At 35.7% G+C, this 15,414-nt stretch overlaps 2 protein-coding genes across 3 annotated transcripts in view; one reads left to right on the top strand and one right to left on the bottom strand.

Annotated features, from left to right (window-relative positions):
- LOC124360813 (protein unc-45 homolog B) overlaps window positions 1–7,117 on the top strand; it is a 33,374-nt gene extending 26,257 nt beyond the window's left edge. For both annotated transcript variants that reach the window (XM_046814730.1, XM_046814731.1), the window contains 3 exons: window positions 1,703–1,920; window positions 3,492–3,801; window positions 6,370–7,117. In XM_046814730.1, coding sequence (XP_046670686.1) covers window positions 1,703–1,920; window positions 3,492–3,801; window positions 6,370–6,521 — 680 coding nt within the window. In that variant the 3' untranslated portion in view covers window positions 6,522–7,117. The remainder of the gene's footprint in view (window positions 1–1,702; window positions 1,921–3,491; window positions 3,802–6,369) is intronic.
- Window positions 7,118–8,055: 938 nt separating this feature from the next.
- The window catches only part of LOC124360812 (protein Pixie), a 34,617-nt gene continuing 27,258 nt past the window's right edge, over window positions 8,056–15,414 (bottom strand). Inside the window, exons 9-11 of the mRNA XM_046814727.1 lie at window positions 12,736–12,932; window positions 9,830–10,064; window positions 8,056–8,174 (exon numbers count right to left, since the gene is read on the bottom strand). Coding sequence (XP_046670683.1) covers window positions 8,127–8,174; window positions 9,830–10,064; window positions 12,736–12,932 — 480 coding nt within the window. The 3' untranslated portion in view covers window positions 8,056–8,126. The remainder of the gene's footprint in view (window positions 8,175–9,829; window positions 10,065–12,735; window positions 12,933–15,414) is intronic.

The raw sequence follows: 15,414 nt of genomic DNA, 5'->3' as shown, positions 1-15,414 counted from the left end.
TTATTTCTAGCAGAGTTGAAATTGTTGGTATGCTCATTATATTTCTATAGTGTCTTTTCTAAATGGGAAGTCTAATACAAAAGATATTGTTATAATGATCAATGTACCTGTAGTGCTGCTAACAACCCTTAGTGTTGTTAACACCCCTTAAGTAACAACCCTTTAGTGTTGTTAACACCCCTTAAGTAACAACCCTTAGTGTTGTTAACACCCCTTAAGGTAACAACCCTTAGTGTTGTTAACACCCCTTAAGTAACTTAGTGTTGTTAACACCCCTTAAGTAACAACCCTTAGTGTTGTTAACACCCCTTAAGTAACAACCCTTAGTGTTGTTAACACCCCTTAAGTAACAACCCTTAGTGTTGTTAACACCCCTTAAGTAACAACCCTTAGTGATGCTAACACCCCTTAATTAACAATCTTAATGCTGCTAACAACCCTGTAAGTAATAATCTGTAGTGGTGCTAACAACCCAGTATTTAGGCATTGTACCTCTGTGCGTTATTGGTTTCTTTAAAGAATTTGTGCCCTTTTTATAGATTTGTTGATACATACGATAGTGAATCTTTCATGTATTTCTCTACTTGCAAATGACTATTTTATTAGTTCTATTAACTATTATTGTACTGAGTGTATTGTGAGATTTGGTGCTTAATATAATAATAATATTGTAATTTTGACTGACACATTTGAATCCTGTAACCTAATATTTTGGAACAGAACTATAAAGTGGCCCACATGTAGTCTGATTGTAATTTGATTACATGATACAAAGTATGGAACATGTTTTATGCAACGACTTACTGGACTTTTGTTTCTTTTTTTTCCCCTTGGGGCGGCCTACTGCCATGCACTTAAGCCTCAAGGGCTTTTTGCGCACCCCGGAAACACACCATGAGGCCCACCAGTCTACAACTTCAGCAGTTCAACAAACCGCCGAAAACAACCTATCAAGTCCTCCTGGGAAAATTCACCACCCCTGTCCAAACTACCAAAGATGGCATACCGCTCTCTTGCTATTGTAGGGCAATCAAAGAGCAGGTGCTCAGCAGTCTCCTCCTGCTCATTACACCTTCCACAGAGCGGATCCTCCTGAAGGATGCCGACTCTGTGAAGATGCTTCCTCAGGTGACCATGCCCCGTAATGAGACCAATGACCTTAGAAGACATTGATCTGTTACTGAAAGATTGTTTTCTAATGTGTAAGCCACTAAGGTATCATAATACACCACCAGAAATAAGAAGAGAGAACCACTGCATTTCACAAGTGCTGAATCAGACGTCTTGTATGTCCCACTACCAACATATTAGTAACCTGGAAAATGATGCAGTATATATAAAATCTCACAAAACTTCTTAATTATTCTTGTATATTTACCTTCATGGCGTTATGTGGACCTGGATGTGGGGCCAGTAAGGAAACTCAGATTGTTAACTAATGTTTTGCTGGCAGAAATAAAATGACTGAAATGAGCCCAGCACTGTCGTTTTAACGGTATGTAAACACATTTGGATTAAATGTAACTTCAGGATTGTTATTTTCGGGGCAGTCTTTTTGGCTTTCTAAGGTGTCTGTTTTAATGGAGATCACTTAGCAGTTATAATAGCTTTATGAAACCTTTCCTAAATGCATTGTTATGAAGTAACAATATTCGGTTACTCCATTGAAGATGCAAGTCTACAGGTTGTTGTCTGTGTATAGATCATGTGGTGTTGCTGCAGAGTGACTCGGGAGTTATGAGTCACTGGAAAGACTTCCATCAGTTGGCAGTGTTCACGTACCTGAGCCACGAGGCGGCGGCTCCTTTCACACTGGCGGAAGGGGACACGGTGACTGTACCCCTGGTGCCGCAGGTGGGACTGTTCCGTACAGGCCGGTTGCACCGTCTCAACTGTCATGCTGTGCAGCTGCCTCTCCAGGTAATAATCTTAGAGTGAGTTAAGAGTCACTGGAAAGACTTCTACTAGTTGACAGTGTTCACGTACCTGAGCCACGAGACAGGGGCCACGGTGACTGTACCCCTGGTGCCGCAGGTGGGACTGTTCCGCACAGGCCGGTTGTGCACCGTCTCAACTGTCATGCTGTGCAGCTGCCCCTCCAGGTAATAACCTTAGAGTGAGTTAAGAGTCACTGGAAAGACTTCTACTAGTTGACAGTGTTCACGTACCTGAGCCACGAGACAGGGGCCACGGTGACTGTACCCCTGGTGCCGCAGGTGGGACTGTTCCGTACAGGCCGGTTGTACCGTCTCAACTGTCATGCTGTGCAGCTGCCTCTCCAGGTAATGACCTTAGAGTGAGTTAAGAGTCACTGGAAAGACTTCTACTAGTTGAAAGTGTTCATGTACCTGAGCCACGAGACAGGGGACACAGGGACTGTACCCCTGGTGCCGCAGGTGGGACTATTCCGTACAGGCCGGTTGTACCGTCTCAACTGTCATGCTGTGCAGCTGCCCGTTATTTACGGATAATAACTTTTGTGTTGTTTAGGGGCAGAGTATGATGTGTGAAAGTGTTTCAGATCATATATCGTAAATTAAAAAATGGGCATATCCACAATGATTATAAAAAAGAAGTAACTGGACATCTGCATTCCTGGCCTTCAAGAAATCAATGAGACATTTTGTCAAATGTAACTAAATAACGTAACAAAACAAAAGTTTTGTGGCACACATTTTATTCACTGCAGTCTCTATCTATATAACACACTAATTTGTTTATGAATACTGTAGCTGTAATATTTTGGTCAGCAAAAGGGGAATTTGTATATGAACTTATCGTTTAGTTAGTTTAAATTAAAAAAAAAAAAAAAAACGATTTGAATAATTGCAAAAATAGATTTCAAAGAATCCTACAAAATAGCTTCCAAACAATTGCAACTGTTGACTGTGCCAAGTCTTTACATTTTGCAAACAATTCTGTTCTGTAAGTCAAGATGTGCCCTGAGAAGGGGCCAATACATACATGAGTATGAGACTAGAGGCAGAGGCAGCTACCGAACTGAAAGACACAGAACGGTTGCTTACGAGCACTTGCCCTAACAGGCTGCTGTTCATTTAATCAACAGATTGCCACATTCCATAAAAAGTGCCCCAACACCCCAAGTGTTAAAAATTTGCCTCAAATGCTTTTTAGCGTCAAAGGCGTTTTATAATGTCAGCGAATTTATGGCACACAACTGGGACACAGATCATTTAAAAGATTAATGCCGACATTGGAAGTGGATAGAATTGGCGTATGAATGAGACTGAAAAAATGCGAAAACTGTATGTAAGAATGGATATTGTGGTATAAATGACAAAATTGTTTTAATTCAAATTTCTAGACGTTTGCTATGCATGTTACCATGTTTTCGCAATAAACAATTTGACTTTGACTTTAGTATTTCAATTGCATATCTGTGGTTCTTTTCTGAAATTGCTTTATATTTTATCAAGTTATCTGTCATATGGTCTACGGTGTTCTCAATCTACTATGGTTTTATGTACCAGTCACGTCGAGTCTACCTGATCCTGCTACTCCCTGACACGCCAGACGGCGTAGCACAGGTCGTGTCATCCCTGCCTAAAGAAAAGCTGCTGCAGATGGTCAAGTCACTGCCACTTGTGGAGACCCACGTGTCTCTGCCACAGTTGGCAATACTGACCAGCGACCTGGACTTGGGCCCCTTTGTCCGCCAGTTGGGTGTGCGCCAACTGTTTACGGACTCCCACAACTATGTTCGGTCGATCAAACAGAACGCCTACTTCTCCACATCCTTTGTCGCTGTCAACTCAGTCGGCTCTGTCACCACTCAGTTGGGTTGGTAAAACTGTTTTACTTGCATATTGGATATAAATTTAAACCATTTATCTGGAAAATGTAAATCTCCAATATTATAAGATTGTATGTTTTACTACAAAAAATTAAGAATGTAGTGAGTCTATTAAATTTGAATGCAATAAACCACCTAAATGGAAATTAATTTAAAACTAATAATTTTAGAACTGTTTACATAATCACACACAATATACATATTGTATTTGGTGGGAAAGTAAGTAATTAAATGACTGTAAAAATCTCAGATTTTCAGGGTTTAAACTTAAATAAGAGAGGTGCTAAAGTCTTAGAGACTTGTCTCTTTTCCCCTAGAAAAATAGAATCAAAAATCAAGAATCTGTTTATTGTCGTCCCACAATATTACAATGCATTGACAAAGTCATTTTGTTATACATTTACACAGTATAACAAGATAGTATAAAATAAAATACATACTAGACACTTATGGTTAAAAGTACAAGTCAAAAGGAAATAAAATCTAAAAGGCTAAATCGTCTATAATAAAATTTTTAGCACGTTTTAATATTAAAAAAATATTTGTTTGATTATTGTTTCACCCACTTTTTGTGATAACTGCTTGTGAAAAACCATTGGGTATTGTGGTGGTTCATTATCAATCTCCGCCACAAATATTCAGGCAGTAAACAATTCTGTTCTTTGTGTAAAACTAGGCCATAGATTTGTAGGTGGTAAGCTACTATGGTATCACAACATGTTCAAAGATTAAAGTCAGTAAACAATCGGTGTACCCCAATTAGCTAAAGGAATACTAATTGGTGGATCACGAATATACTACAATGGAGCCATAGACTTGTAGGTGGTATGTTCCTGTTGTATCACAACATACTAAGAGAATAAAGTTCCTGTTGTATCACAACACGCTAAGAGAATAAAGTCAGTAAACAATCAGTGTACCACAATTTGCTAAAGGAATACTAATTGGTGGATCATGTATTTACTACAATGGAGCCATAGACTTGTAGGTGGTAAGTTCCTGTTGTATCACAACACGCTAAGAGAATAAAGTCAGTAAACAATCGGTGTACCACAATTAGCTAAAGGAATACTAATTGGTGGATTATGAATATACTACAATGGAGTCATAGACTTGTAGGTGGTAAGTTTCCTGTTGTATCACAACATGCTAAGAGAATAAAGTCAGTAAACAATCAGTGTACCACAATTTGCTAAAGGAATACTAATTGGTGGATCATGTATTTACTACAATGGAGCCATAGACTTGTAGGTGGTAAGTTCCTGTTGTATCACAACACGCTAAGAGAATAAAGTCAGTAAACAATCGGTGTACCACAATTAGCTAAAGGAATACTAATTGGTGGATTATGAATATACTACAATGGAGTCATAGACTTGTAGGTGGTAAGTTCCTGTTGTATCACAACATGCTAAGAGAATAAAGTCAGTAAACAATCAGTGTACCACAATTTGCTAAATGAATACTAATTGGTGGATCACGAATATACTACAATGGAACCATAGACTTCAGTAAACAATCAGTGTACCACAATTTGCTAAAGGAATACTAATTGGTGGATCATGTATTTACTACAATGGAGCCATAGACTTGTAGGTGGTAAGTTCCTGTTGTATCACAACACGCTAAGAGAATAAAGTCAGTAAACAATCGGTGTACCACAATTAGCTAAAGGAATACTAATTGGTGGATTATGAATATACTACAATGGAGTCATAGACTTGTAGGTGGTATGTTCCTGTTGTATCACAACATACGAAGAGAATAAAGTCAGTAAACAATCAGTGTACCACAATTTGCTAAAGGAATACTAATTGGTGGATCATGTATTTACTACAATGGAGCCATAGACTTGTAGGTGGTATGTTCCTGTTGTATTACAACATACTAAGAGAATAAAGTCAGTAAACAATCAGTGTACCACAATTTGCTAAAGGAATACTAATTGGTGGATCATGTATTTACTACAATGGAGCCATAGATTGTAGGTGGTATGTTCCTGTTGTATTACAACATACTAAGAGAATAAAGTCAGTAAACAATCAGTGTACCACAATTTGCTAAAGGAATATTAATTGGTGGATCATGTATTTACTACAATAGAGCCATAAACTTGTAGGTGGTAAGTTCCTGTTGTATCACAACATGCTAAGAGAATAGTTTTGGTGGGCACCAAAATGGGTGAGTAGCGAAAGGGTTAAAAGATACTTAAATCTATTCACGGGTTATGTAATCGTTTTCTTGACTTAGACATATATTAAATATTGAAATCGTGATATCAAAGTCCGCCTACAAGTTACAAAGAATGATGTCACTTTAAAAAAAATCTGTACTATAACTGTCAGCTGTCTATAACTGTTTACGTGTCTGGCAATTTAAATCATATGTAATAATTTATTACTCCATATATATATTTTTTTTAGAAAAAGCTTCTTAATGTATTTCAGTGGCACTTATGTACTCAGGGAATACTATGTAGTGAGCTATCAGTCACGTCTGTTGTCTCAGTGTATACATCACCTGGGTTGACTTTTGATACTGGTGTTGTGTTTCAGAGTTGGGTTCGTCGGGGAGATCAAAACGTGATGTGAACAAAGTTGTGTTTGATCGTCCGTTCTTGTTCTTCTTGGTTCACGCACCTTCAGATGCTGTGCTGCTGGCCGGAGCAGTCCAAAACCCTACCCAGGTTCCCTTTCCTTCATCATAACGTCAAGTTGTTCTAAATATGTAGTCGCCAAAATTAATGTACATTTGCTCTTTGAATAATCTTTATAAATGACATTAAAACTCCCAAGTAACAGACTGATCTCTTGAGCATTTATTACAAGCTAAGTAAATTAAATATGTTCTTAGTTTCAAGTAACTAACAAAATTCAGATTTTGTAAAGGCTATTCACATTTTGTGAATCCTTATCACAGTGAAATATGTAAAACACGCTTTGGCTTTGATCAATTTTAAATTAGTTATTTATCAGAATTTTAAGGCACATTGCTTGAAAATGGACCAGTGTTTCTTTACGTTTTGACATAATGTGTTATAAAAAATCAAATATAAAAAAATAATATTTTCAATGTTTTTCAATGACTCATTTCTTTTGATCTAGTGTGCATGAAAGATTTTGTATATATTTATTTAAAATTGTTTACAGTATTATATAATGTATTTATGATGTTAAAACTGTAATTTTTGTTTTGTTTATTAACAGAGTTTTGTAATTAGTTTGAGAAGGTTTGTACTTATTGATATTAACATTTGATAATTTTTATCCATGGCAATAAAAATGTTATGTGTTATGTTGAGGATTCAAAATGTTATCTATGACTTTACCCTAACCATCCTTGCCTTGTTTCTTTTATTAATTGTCCTCTTTAATGTTTTATTTGGTTATATCAACCCCATCTGAATCTTCCCTTCATTTACTTACAACAGCATTTATATATATATATATATATATATATATATATATATATCTCCACTGACTGACTCATCACAATATCTCTGAAACGACATCACAGATTTACATCGACCTTTGCACACAAGTTTGTCTTAGTTCTTAGGTGCTCGCTAAGAAATTGATTTGAAAACATCACAGCCTGACTGCGGAAATCCACAAAAACACATTAAATTTACTATTACATTTCCATATGATGTCTACAAATACTTTTAAGATGAATGTAAAACGTTATTTTTACGTGTAAAAAAAATAATCGTGTAATTAATTTTAACTCAAGGTATTTTATTATTTGTAAAAAAGCTCTACTAACTTTAGCACTGTTATTGTATGCATTAAATACATTATTGTACAACTTCATGACATAAAATCACTTATAAAAAAAGTTATTCTAATTTCAGGCATCTTTAAGTCAGTAAGCCACTCCATTACCAGCTGATTTGCTTTTGTAATTTTATTTTGAAATTCCCAGAATAGCCAACTGTTGCATGAACATTTATTTTAGTTGATACACTGGTGCTTCAAGAAGCTGAAGACTAACAATAGCAGATGCCCTAACTCACCTAGTAAAATAAGACAATCTTTGACTTTTTTCATTCAATATTGGCCGGCACAAGGACATGGTCAAGACGTATTTGCGTACAAATACATTAGTGCTTAAACAGCCCAGACCAGTTATTTGCCTGGAAATACACACACTCTCATTGTTGGAGCAAAAGTAAAATATGGTACAAGTAATATTTGGATTTTTCCAAAAGAAGAACACAAGGTTAAATCACAACAAAAATATACTCGGCATATTTATTTATTCCGATGAGCTTGTAATAATAATACCAAACCAATAAGATAGCCTTGTAGGATTAATCTTCCAGGAAGAAATATTGACCGGCCCGCTTCTGCTCCACGTCCTGAAATAAGAGGAAAAATTTCAGTGGTGGATATAGGAAAATACTTGGGGGGGGGCAATAACCGGGTTATCTGGAACACCTTTATGTATTGGGAGGTTCGGGGGTACTCCCCCAGAAAAATTTTAAGAATAGGTCTCCAGAACTTACGGTTTTAAGCTATTTTAAGACTATTTATTTTGTTAATTACTTGAATGAATTACTCCAACACCAAAATGTGCAGGAGTTATGAGTAAAAAAATATATTTGTACAACATATATTACATATATGTATAGTTCTTTTTACACAACTGGCAGTTTTTTTAAGGATAAGCTGATCTTTTTTATTTGCAGAAATGTATTTGTAGAAGTACATTCTAAATTGAAAAATAACTTAAAATTGAAATACAAAACAAAACTGTCAAAATTTGAGCTAGGAGTACCCCATGGATCTTTTTAGGACCACTCCATTTCCTTTGTTACTTAAAAAACTGTTTAAGCTTTGAGCCGTCTACAAGCTTATGTCTATACGCAGATGATTTGAATTAAAAAATATCGAATAAAACAAAAGAACAGATCTAAAAACGGATAAAACAAAATGCTTAAGTCTTAAAACAAAACAAAACAAAATAAACAAGCAATTACTCCACTCATTGAAATTGAAGAATACTAACAGTTGACAATAACTTATTATGGGATGCTCACACCAAAATTATTATAAATAAGATTAATTGTGGCTTGTACGCAATAAGAAGAATGTGTCAGAACCATTTTAAAATTAAATTTTGTTGAGTCTGTTAAAGAACGTTTTAAAGAATTAAATATATTAACTATATAAAAATGGACTTTATATTTTTGAAGCCATCATGTATGAACATCAAACATCCATCAGTAGCAGTAATGTAGTGCATCACTATGACACCAGATATAAAAATGAATTTGTGATGATCCCTTGTCATCGTTTGGAATTAAAAAAAAAAAAAAAAAAAAAAAAAAAAAAAAAAAAAAAAAAAAAAAAAAAAAAAAAAAAAAAAAAAAAAAAAACATTATATGTAGGAAATAAATTTTTAAGAAAAATTCCTAATCATATAAGAAGTGAGGGTAAATTTACTTGTTTTAAAAGAAAGTTAAAAGAGTTTTTGGTAGGAGAAAAACTTTATATTCTTTAGAAGAATTTAAGCACTTTCCCTTAGGACCTTAATATTAAATTTTGTAATAGTAAGTGCATACGGTTTAATACTTGTTAGGTATCAGTTAAAAATTAAATTATAAACTTTACATTACAATTATATCTTGTAATTTTACTACATTTTTCATTAAATTGACACTATTCGATGTACAAAATGTGCAAATGAATGAATAAAAAGATCATTTTGATTTGATTTGATCCCATATTAGTGTAAGTGTATATATCAATAATAGGTATTATAATATATTTATGGATATATTCGTGGATATTCACTCCAACGTTTAGTGTTAACATGTATTTATTTAACTACATCAAGCATTTTGAATTAATTTATTTGTATTTTGGAAGAGAAGGGGGCCTCTGCCCCCTTTAAATTTGTGAAAAAAATATTCCTTACTTTTGCATTGTATTTTGTCCCTTTTTGAGTGCTGGACAATATCAGGACTTACTTTCAAATCAGCCATTGTAACAACTGTGACACGGTACTCACCTTGACCGATTGGTTCTTGTTGATGCGGGGCCGGTAGTTGTTGGGGTCGCGTCGGAACGTGATGCCCAGCAGCTCCAAGAACCGGTTCATGCCGGCCAGCAGTGACTGTGGCGTGTTGGCAACCGTGTTCACTGAAGGAGACCCCTCAAACACAATTACTCGATCCGCCAGGTATGTCGCCATTATAAAGTCGTGCTCCACAATGAAACCAGTTTTTTTCGCATGCAGAATAAATCTGACAGCAACACAGAGAATTGATAAGTTAATTTTAATACAGCATATTTTATTTATTGCATATTTCTTCACTTATAAGGTTCAATTATCACCTTTCAATTCTTGTTTTTCTTGTCGGAAGAACAAGGTTTCAATTGACATATCTTTTCATTTTCATTAATGTCTATAAGATCAATGAATCATCCAACTTATAAGGGTCATTAATTTGAATGGTGTTGTTTTGGATGACAAATCATACAGTTTAAATAGATTAAAGAATTACTTATAAAGTTATAAATATTATTATTGGTATTAGTCTTTCGACATGAGAAACAGGATTGAAACACAATTCAAATAATTAAACCACTATTACTCAAAAGTTTTCCAAAGAATATTTTTTAATAAGTTAGGAAGAATTGTACTGATGAGTATTCAAGGAGAATAAATACAAATAACATACTTTCATTAGTGGATTCTGATCCAGCATTTACTGTAATACCAGCATTATTTGAACTACTCACATTAATAATATTTTCAATTTATTTATGTAATCAGAGGCCAAACCAAACTAATGTTTGCCAATAAAAAAATGAGACTGGTTGTCATTCACGTCTCCAATTATGAACAAGTTTGCTGACAACATGATTTGTGATGGTTGTAAGGTAATCATATGTAAGGTAATATAATCGTCAAAAAGGGAGCGGAATCCACAATGGTGGGGCCTGAGCCAGGTTGCGGGAGAGCCTTCTCCAACAGTAAAGCTCTGGTCAAAGATTGGGAAAAGAGGATAAGAAACATTAATTGGAGTAGAGCCTCAGAATTAAGACTTCCAAAATGTTTATCTCTCCTTACATTAAAGGGTGGACAGCTCTCTTAGATCAGAATAAGGAGGATATAAGACTAATATTAGGAATGTTTACAAGACATGGTCCTCTAAGGAAACATCTTATGAGGGTAGGCCTTGGCCAGACTAACAAATGTAGACTCTGAGGAATCAGCAGAGCATATTTGATTAGATTATCCTGCCATCTTAGAAACTCGGAAAAGATTCCTGCGAGCATATCTCCTCAGCCCCAAGGAAATCAGAGAACAGCAGCCCTCAAATCTGATCGGTTTTTGCAAAAGCCTCGGATTCTGAAGACACAAAATTAAAGTAAGGGAGGCACAAAGGTCCTTTTAGGACTAAGCGCGGGGACAAACTGTTCTTTTCCCTCACGAAGGAAAAAAAAGTAATTATATGAAGAACGGCGATCGCACAAGCTCTGACGCAGTGAGAATCATGCATATGCAAAAGCACTTTTTAAATATTTGTTATTAAAAATAGAGCATTTACCGGAGTAGTATACACAGTAAAATTTTGCTTTAATCTGGGCAAAACTGTTTCCGAGATTCTTGACTTTATTTAAGTGGTAATGGATTACTTTGCTGGAAGAATGTTTTCAAGGATCTTTAGAAGCTCAGTGGGGAGGAGGGGGCAATACGTTTTTCAGTATATCTAAGGTTTACTGTTATTAATTTTACCTATACGTTATACGCTTCATTGTGCACATTGACCGACATAAACAAATTGTACAATTATTTATTCTTAGGAGGAAGCTAACGTAAAAGATGTCCTGTCAAGGATTTTCCTGTGCTTCAGTGGGTTCAAGAAAGGATGGGAGACTATTGGAGAAACCTAGTGATCTGGAGGCCCCTCAACAAGTGGTCAGTAGAAAATGTAGCCAAAGTAAAACATTTCCTGATTCTGACCTGCGATTAAAAAATTTAATTTTGGTAATTTGAACAGAGGGAGGTTTGTGTGAAAGTGTTGCATGACAGTGAGTTGACTTTTCCTGGGATATGTTCCGACAGGGATATAAAGTGAACCAAACTTTTTGGGTAACAACAGTGTTTGAGTAAGACTCCAAATCCAAGAGCCAAAGATTTGAGTGGTATACCTCGCAAATCTTGTGGCCCCAACAAAGTAAGAATGTCCACATCCAAGGTAAATGCAAAGTTCATTGTTTTTCTTTAAGAGCACTAAGTGCTACACAAAGAATTTGAACCTTTGGGATGAATTGTCAATGCCGTTTTTACACAAGAAGTCTGCGCACACCTACGCGTACCTGTAAAATGGACAAAACAGAGGACTTCGGAAGTTTCACCATGACAATGCTCTAATCTACACTGCCTTCATTGTGGCTAAGGGCAGGAATCGTAACCTTGATAGTGCCCCGATGTGAATCTAGTAATAATTTTTTCTGTTCGCAAAGGGTCGAAATTTTACTGTTCCAAAGACGTTCCCACCCTCTAACAGGCTTTTACAGGGTATATCTCTGAAGAAGATTACAACAGTTGACTTCAAGGGAATCCTGGAGAATTGTGTTGGCAGCGATGTATTAATGTATAAGTAAACTATTTTTGGACCAATAAATTTTGTTTATCAGACCCAGTCTAATTACTTTACAGATAAACAAAGTGTCACTCTGCTCACATAGATATTAGTTAAAAAGTACACAAAAATTGACAACAGTTGGTATAAGAATCATCCTCGTGCTAAATTTTCTCGCGTGAATGAGAACAGAAAGAAAACAAAATTAGGTGTGGACGTTAAAATTCATAATTTATTTGCCTGATTTGAGGATATCAGGATGGCTAAGGAAGACAGGGTGAATCAGTCCTTTAGTATTCTTACACAACTAATAGTTAGCTACCTTTTGATGACTTTAGCTGCAATAAGACGTTGCTCGGAGTCAAGGTATGCGGAAGGCTCGTCGATTAGATAGACGTCAGCTGGTTTGCCAAGACAAAGAGCCATGGCCACACGTTGCAGCTCTCCTCCCGAGAGGTTCTGCACCTCCTGGTCCATGATGTCGTCCATCTTCAGGGGTTTCATCACGTCCGTACAGAACTGTGACAGAAAGAACAATGCAAGACCGATGATTACAACCCGTACGACCAACATAGGATTGTTTTGTTTCACTCTTGTTGGGCAAGTTAGATTTTATATGATAGAAATACAGGATTACTATACCAGTCTACCATTGTTAAGGAGATGTTTTAGGAATTCCTTCCAGTGCACACCAAAGCATCCAATAATCTCAAGAGTTTATCGGTTAATTTGTTGAGACTTCAACAAATATGCAACAAAATGCAGCAATCCACAGTTTGTTATTATATAGTACTTGTTGTACTGCAGTTTAATTTGTAAAAGGCAGTGACAGTGAGCCTTCCCAGGTGTGTAACTAATTGTTAACATTTTGTAAAAACTTATTTTTGTAAATAGTATATTGTATATAGATTTTACTGAAGTATAACTGACGGACTACTAGCAGCCTACTTTCTGTGTGATGGAACATTATTTATTTTGACATCACGTCTGAAGGAAACTGATAAAAAATGTGGTGAGTCTTTTATTTTGTATTGTAAATTGAAGTAATGCAAGTTTAATTAATTTTACAAAACCATGCACTGTAAATGATTTTGAAACCAGTTTTGTCTCATTGCATACATATCAAATCAAATAAAAAACGGAACATCCATTTTGAATTAATTTCATACAGTTGGTAAAAGCTATTTGCCAAATATAAGAGTCGGCTTCTATACCAAAAGGGTGCAGATTTTAGACACTGCACACAAACACAACAAAATTCAAAACTAAGGTATACAGATACCTACTTTTCTGAAATTTGGTATATTAGTTCCTATTCATATAGAAAATATTTATTTAATTAAATTATAAACAAATTTAAATCATAAAAAATAAAAAATTATTTATGGTATTTAAACATGTTCACATGTATTATCATTCAAATAGATATTTTAGTTTATAGCCCAGTTTTATCTGTACATAATACAAAAAAAATGATCTCGTTATGTTGATTTTTGATAAAATTAAAAATTATTTAGCGAAATACTACACAAGCTTCAAAAAGAGTGCTTGGCACAGAGAGAAGTGAGAACTATCATAAATGCTTGGCACTGACAGCACTGTCCGTCAAAAGCACTTGGCACTTAAAGAGTTAACAATCAAGAATCTGCAATAGGGGTCGAATGTCTCAGATATGTAATTTTGGTACTTTGGGATTATACCGACCACACCCAGACATGAATCGTTATATGAAATTTTGCTTCTACTGATTATTAGATTAGCGTAGAACAATATTTCGTCAATATAAAACAGGAATTGCCTTATCGCAAACCCCTCCCCATCCTCAGACAGAGGTCAAAGTCGAGCGGTCTAGTAGATAACGTGATTGCAGAGTCTCGCCGCCCGTTCACCTGGTGCGTCGCTTTGTTGTACTTCCGTGTTTTACCTCTACATTGCTCCAAACACAAAAATTCAACAAAAACAAACATTACCAAACTAAAACTAAACTCTTTATTGAAAAAAACACTCAAAACTTGTTTTTATTCTTAATTACATTCCGCCACCCAAAATGCGAGTGCCTTCGGCCATCAGCGCGGGCTTTATGTCTCGCGCTGATGTCAACGAAAGAAAAACATCCCTCGAGATAGTACCTATCAGTAAAATATCAAATTCTAGAGGGGCTGATCAGAAATATAAATTGAATTGTAATGGAAAGGCAATTATGTACCGTGCAAATCATGTGATGCCACGCGGCCTGCCGTAATCGGGATTCTCGAGAAAGATAAGATAACAGCGACAACAATACCGATCACAATACCTGGAAATGCTTGTAAGTTTGTAATTAAAGAGTTGTTTTTCGTTCTATTGTGTTTGTTTCTATAAATTTATATTTTTGTGTTCTTCATACTGGTGTGGTCGGTATAATCACAAAGTACCGTAATTTTTATTATTACAAAATGCTCAAAACAAGAATGAATACATAGAGGAACACATTTTCAGCACTCTGCATGTGGGGAGCACCTTTCCCACCACAGGTATTTAGTTAGGATAACTGGTGCTTTTACTGTTTCATATAGATTATAAAGTCTTGACAACAAACATATAACTGTACATGAAAACCGTGACAAATTTGATACTTGTGTATGAACTGATATGAAATATTGTAAAATCCCACTTAACTGAAATAAAGGCGGAAAGCCATTTCAGATAGTCAATTCGTAGGTTAACCCAATTGGATCTAAAAATAACCAATTAGAATGGGTGTGTATTGGAAATAAATGACCTACAAACAATTCCTGTGTTACACTTTGGGGGTGGCACCAAGAGGGGCTATGACTAATAGAGTGGTGTGAGTCGGTTGGTATGGCGAAGTGGCATAGAAACTGATGCGAAGAAATGTAGTGGTGAGGGAAGAAAAGATTCACGTCATTGATCATCTCATCTCAAGGACACGTTATTTGTCCAAACAGTCCCTACAGCAATGCATCATCACACATGTACTCTTCTTCCTAGAGGCGGAATT

The sequence above is a fragment of the Homalodisca vitripennis genome, chromosome 4, assembly GCF_021130785.1.
Source record: "Homalodisca vitripennis isolate AUS2020 chromosome 4, UT_GWSS_2.1, whole genome shotgun sequence".
NCBI classification, from domain to species: Eukaryota; Metazoa; Arthropoda; class Insecta; order Hemiptera; family Cicadellidae; genus Homalodisca; species Homalodisca vitripennis.
This window is presented reverse-complemented; position numbering and strand designations above follow the sequence as displayed.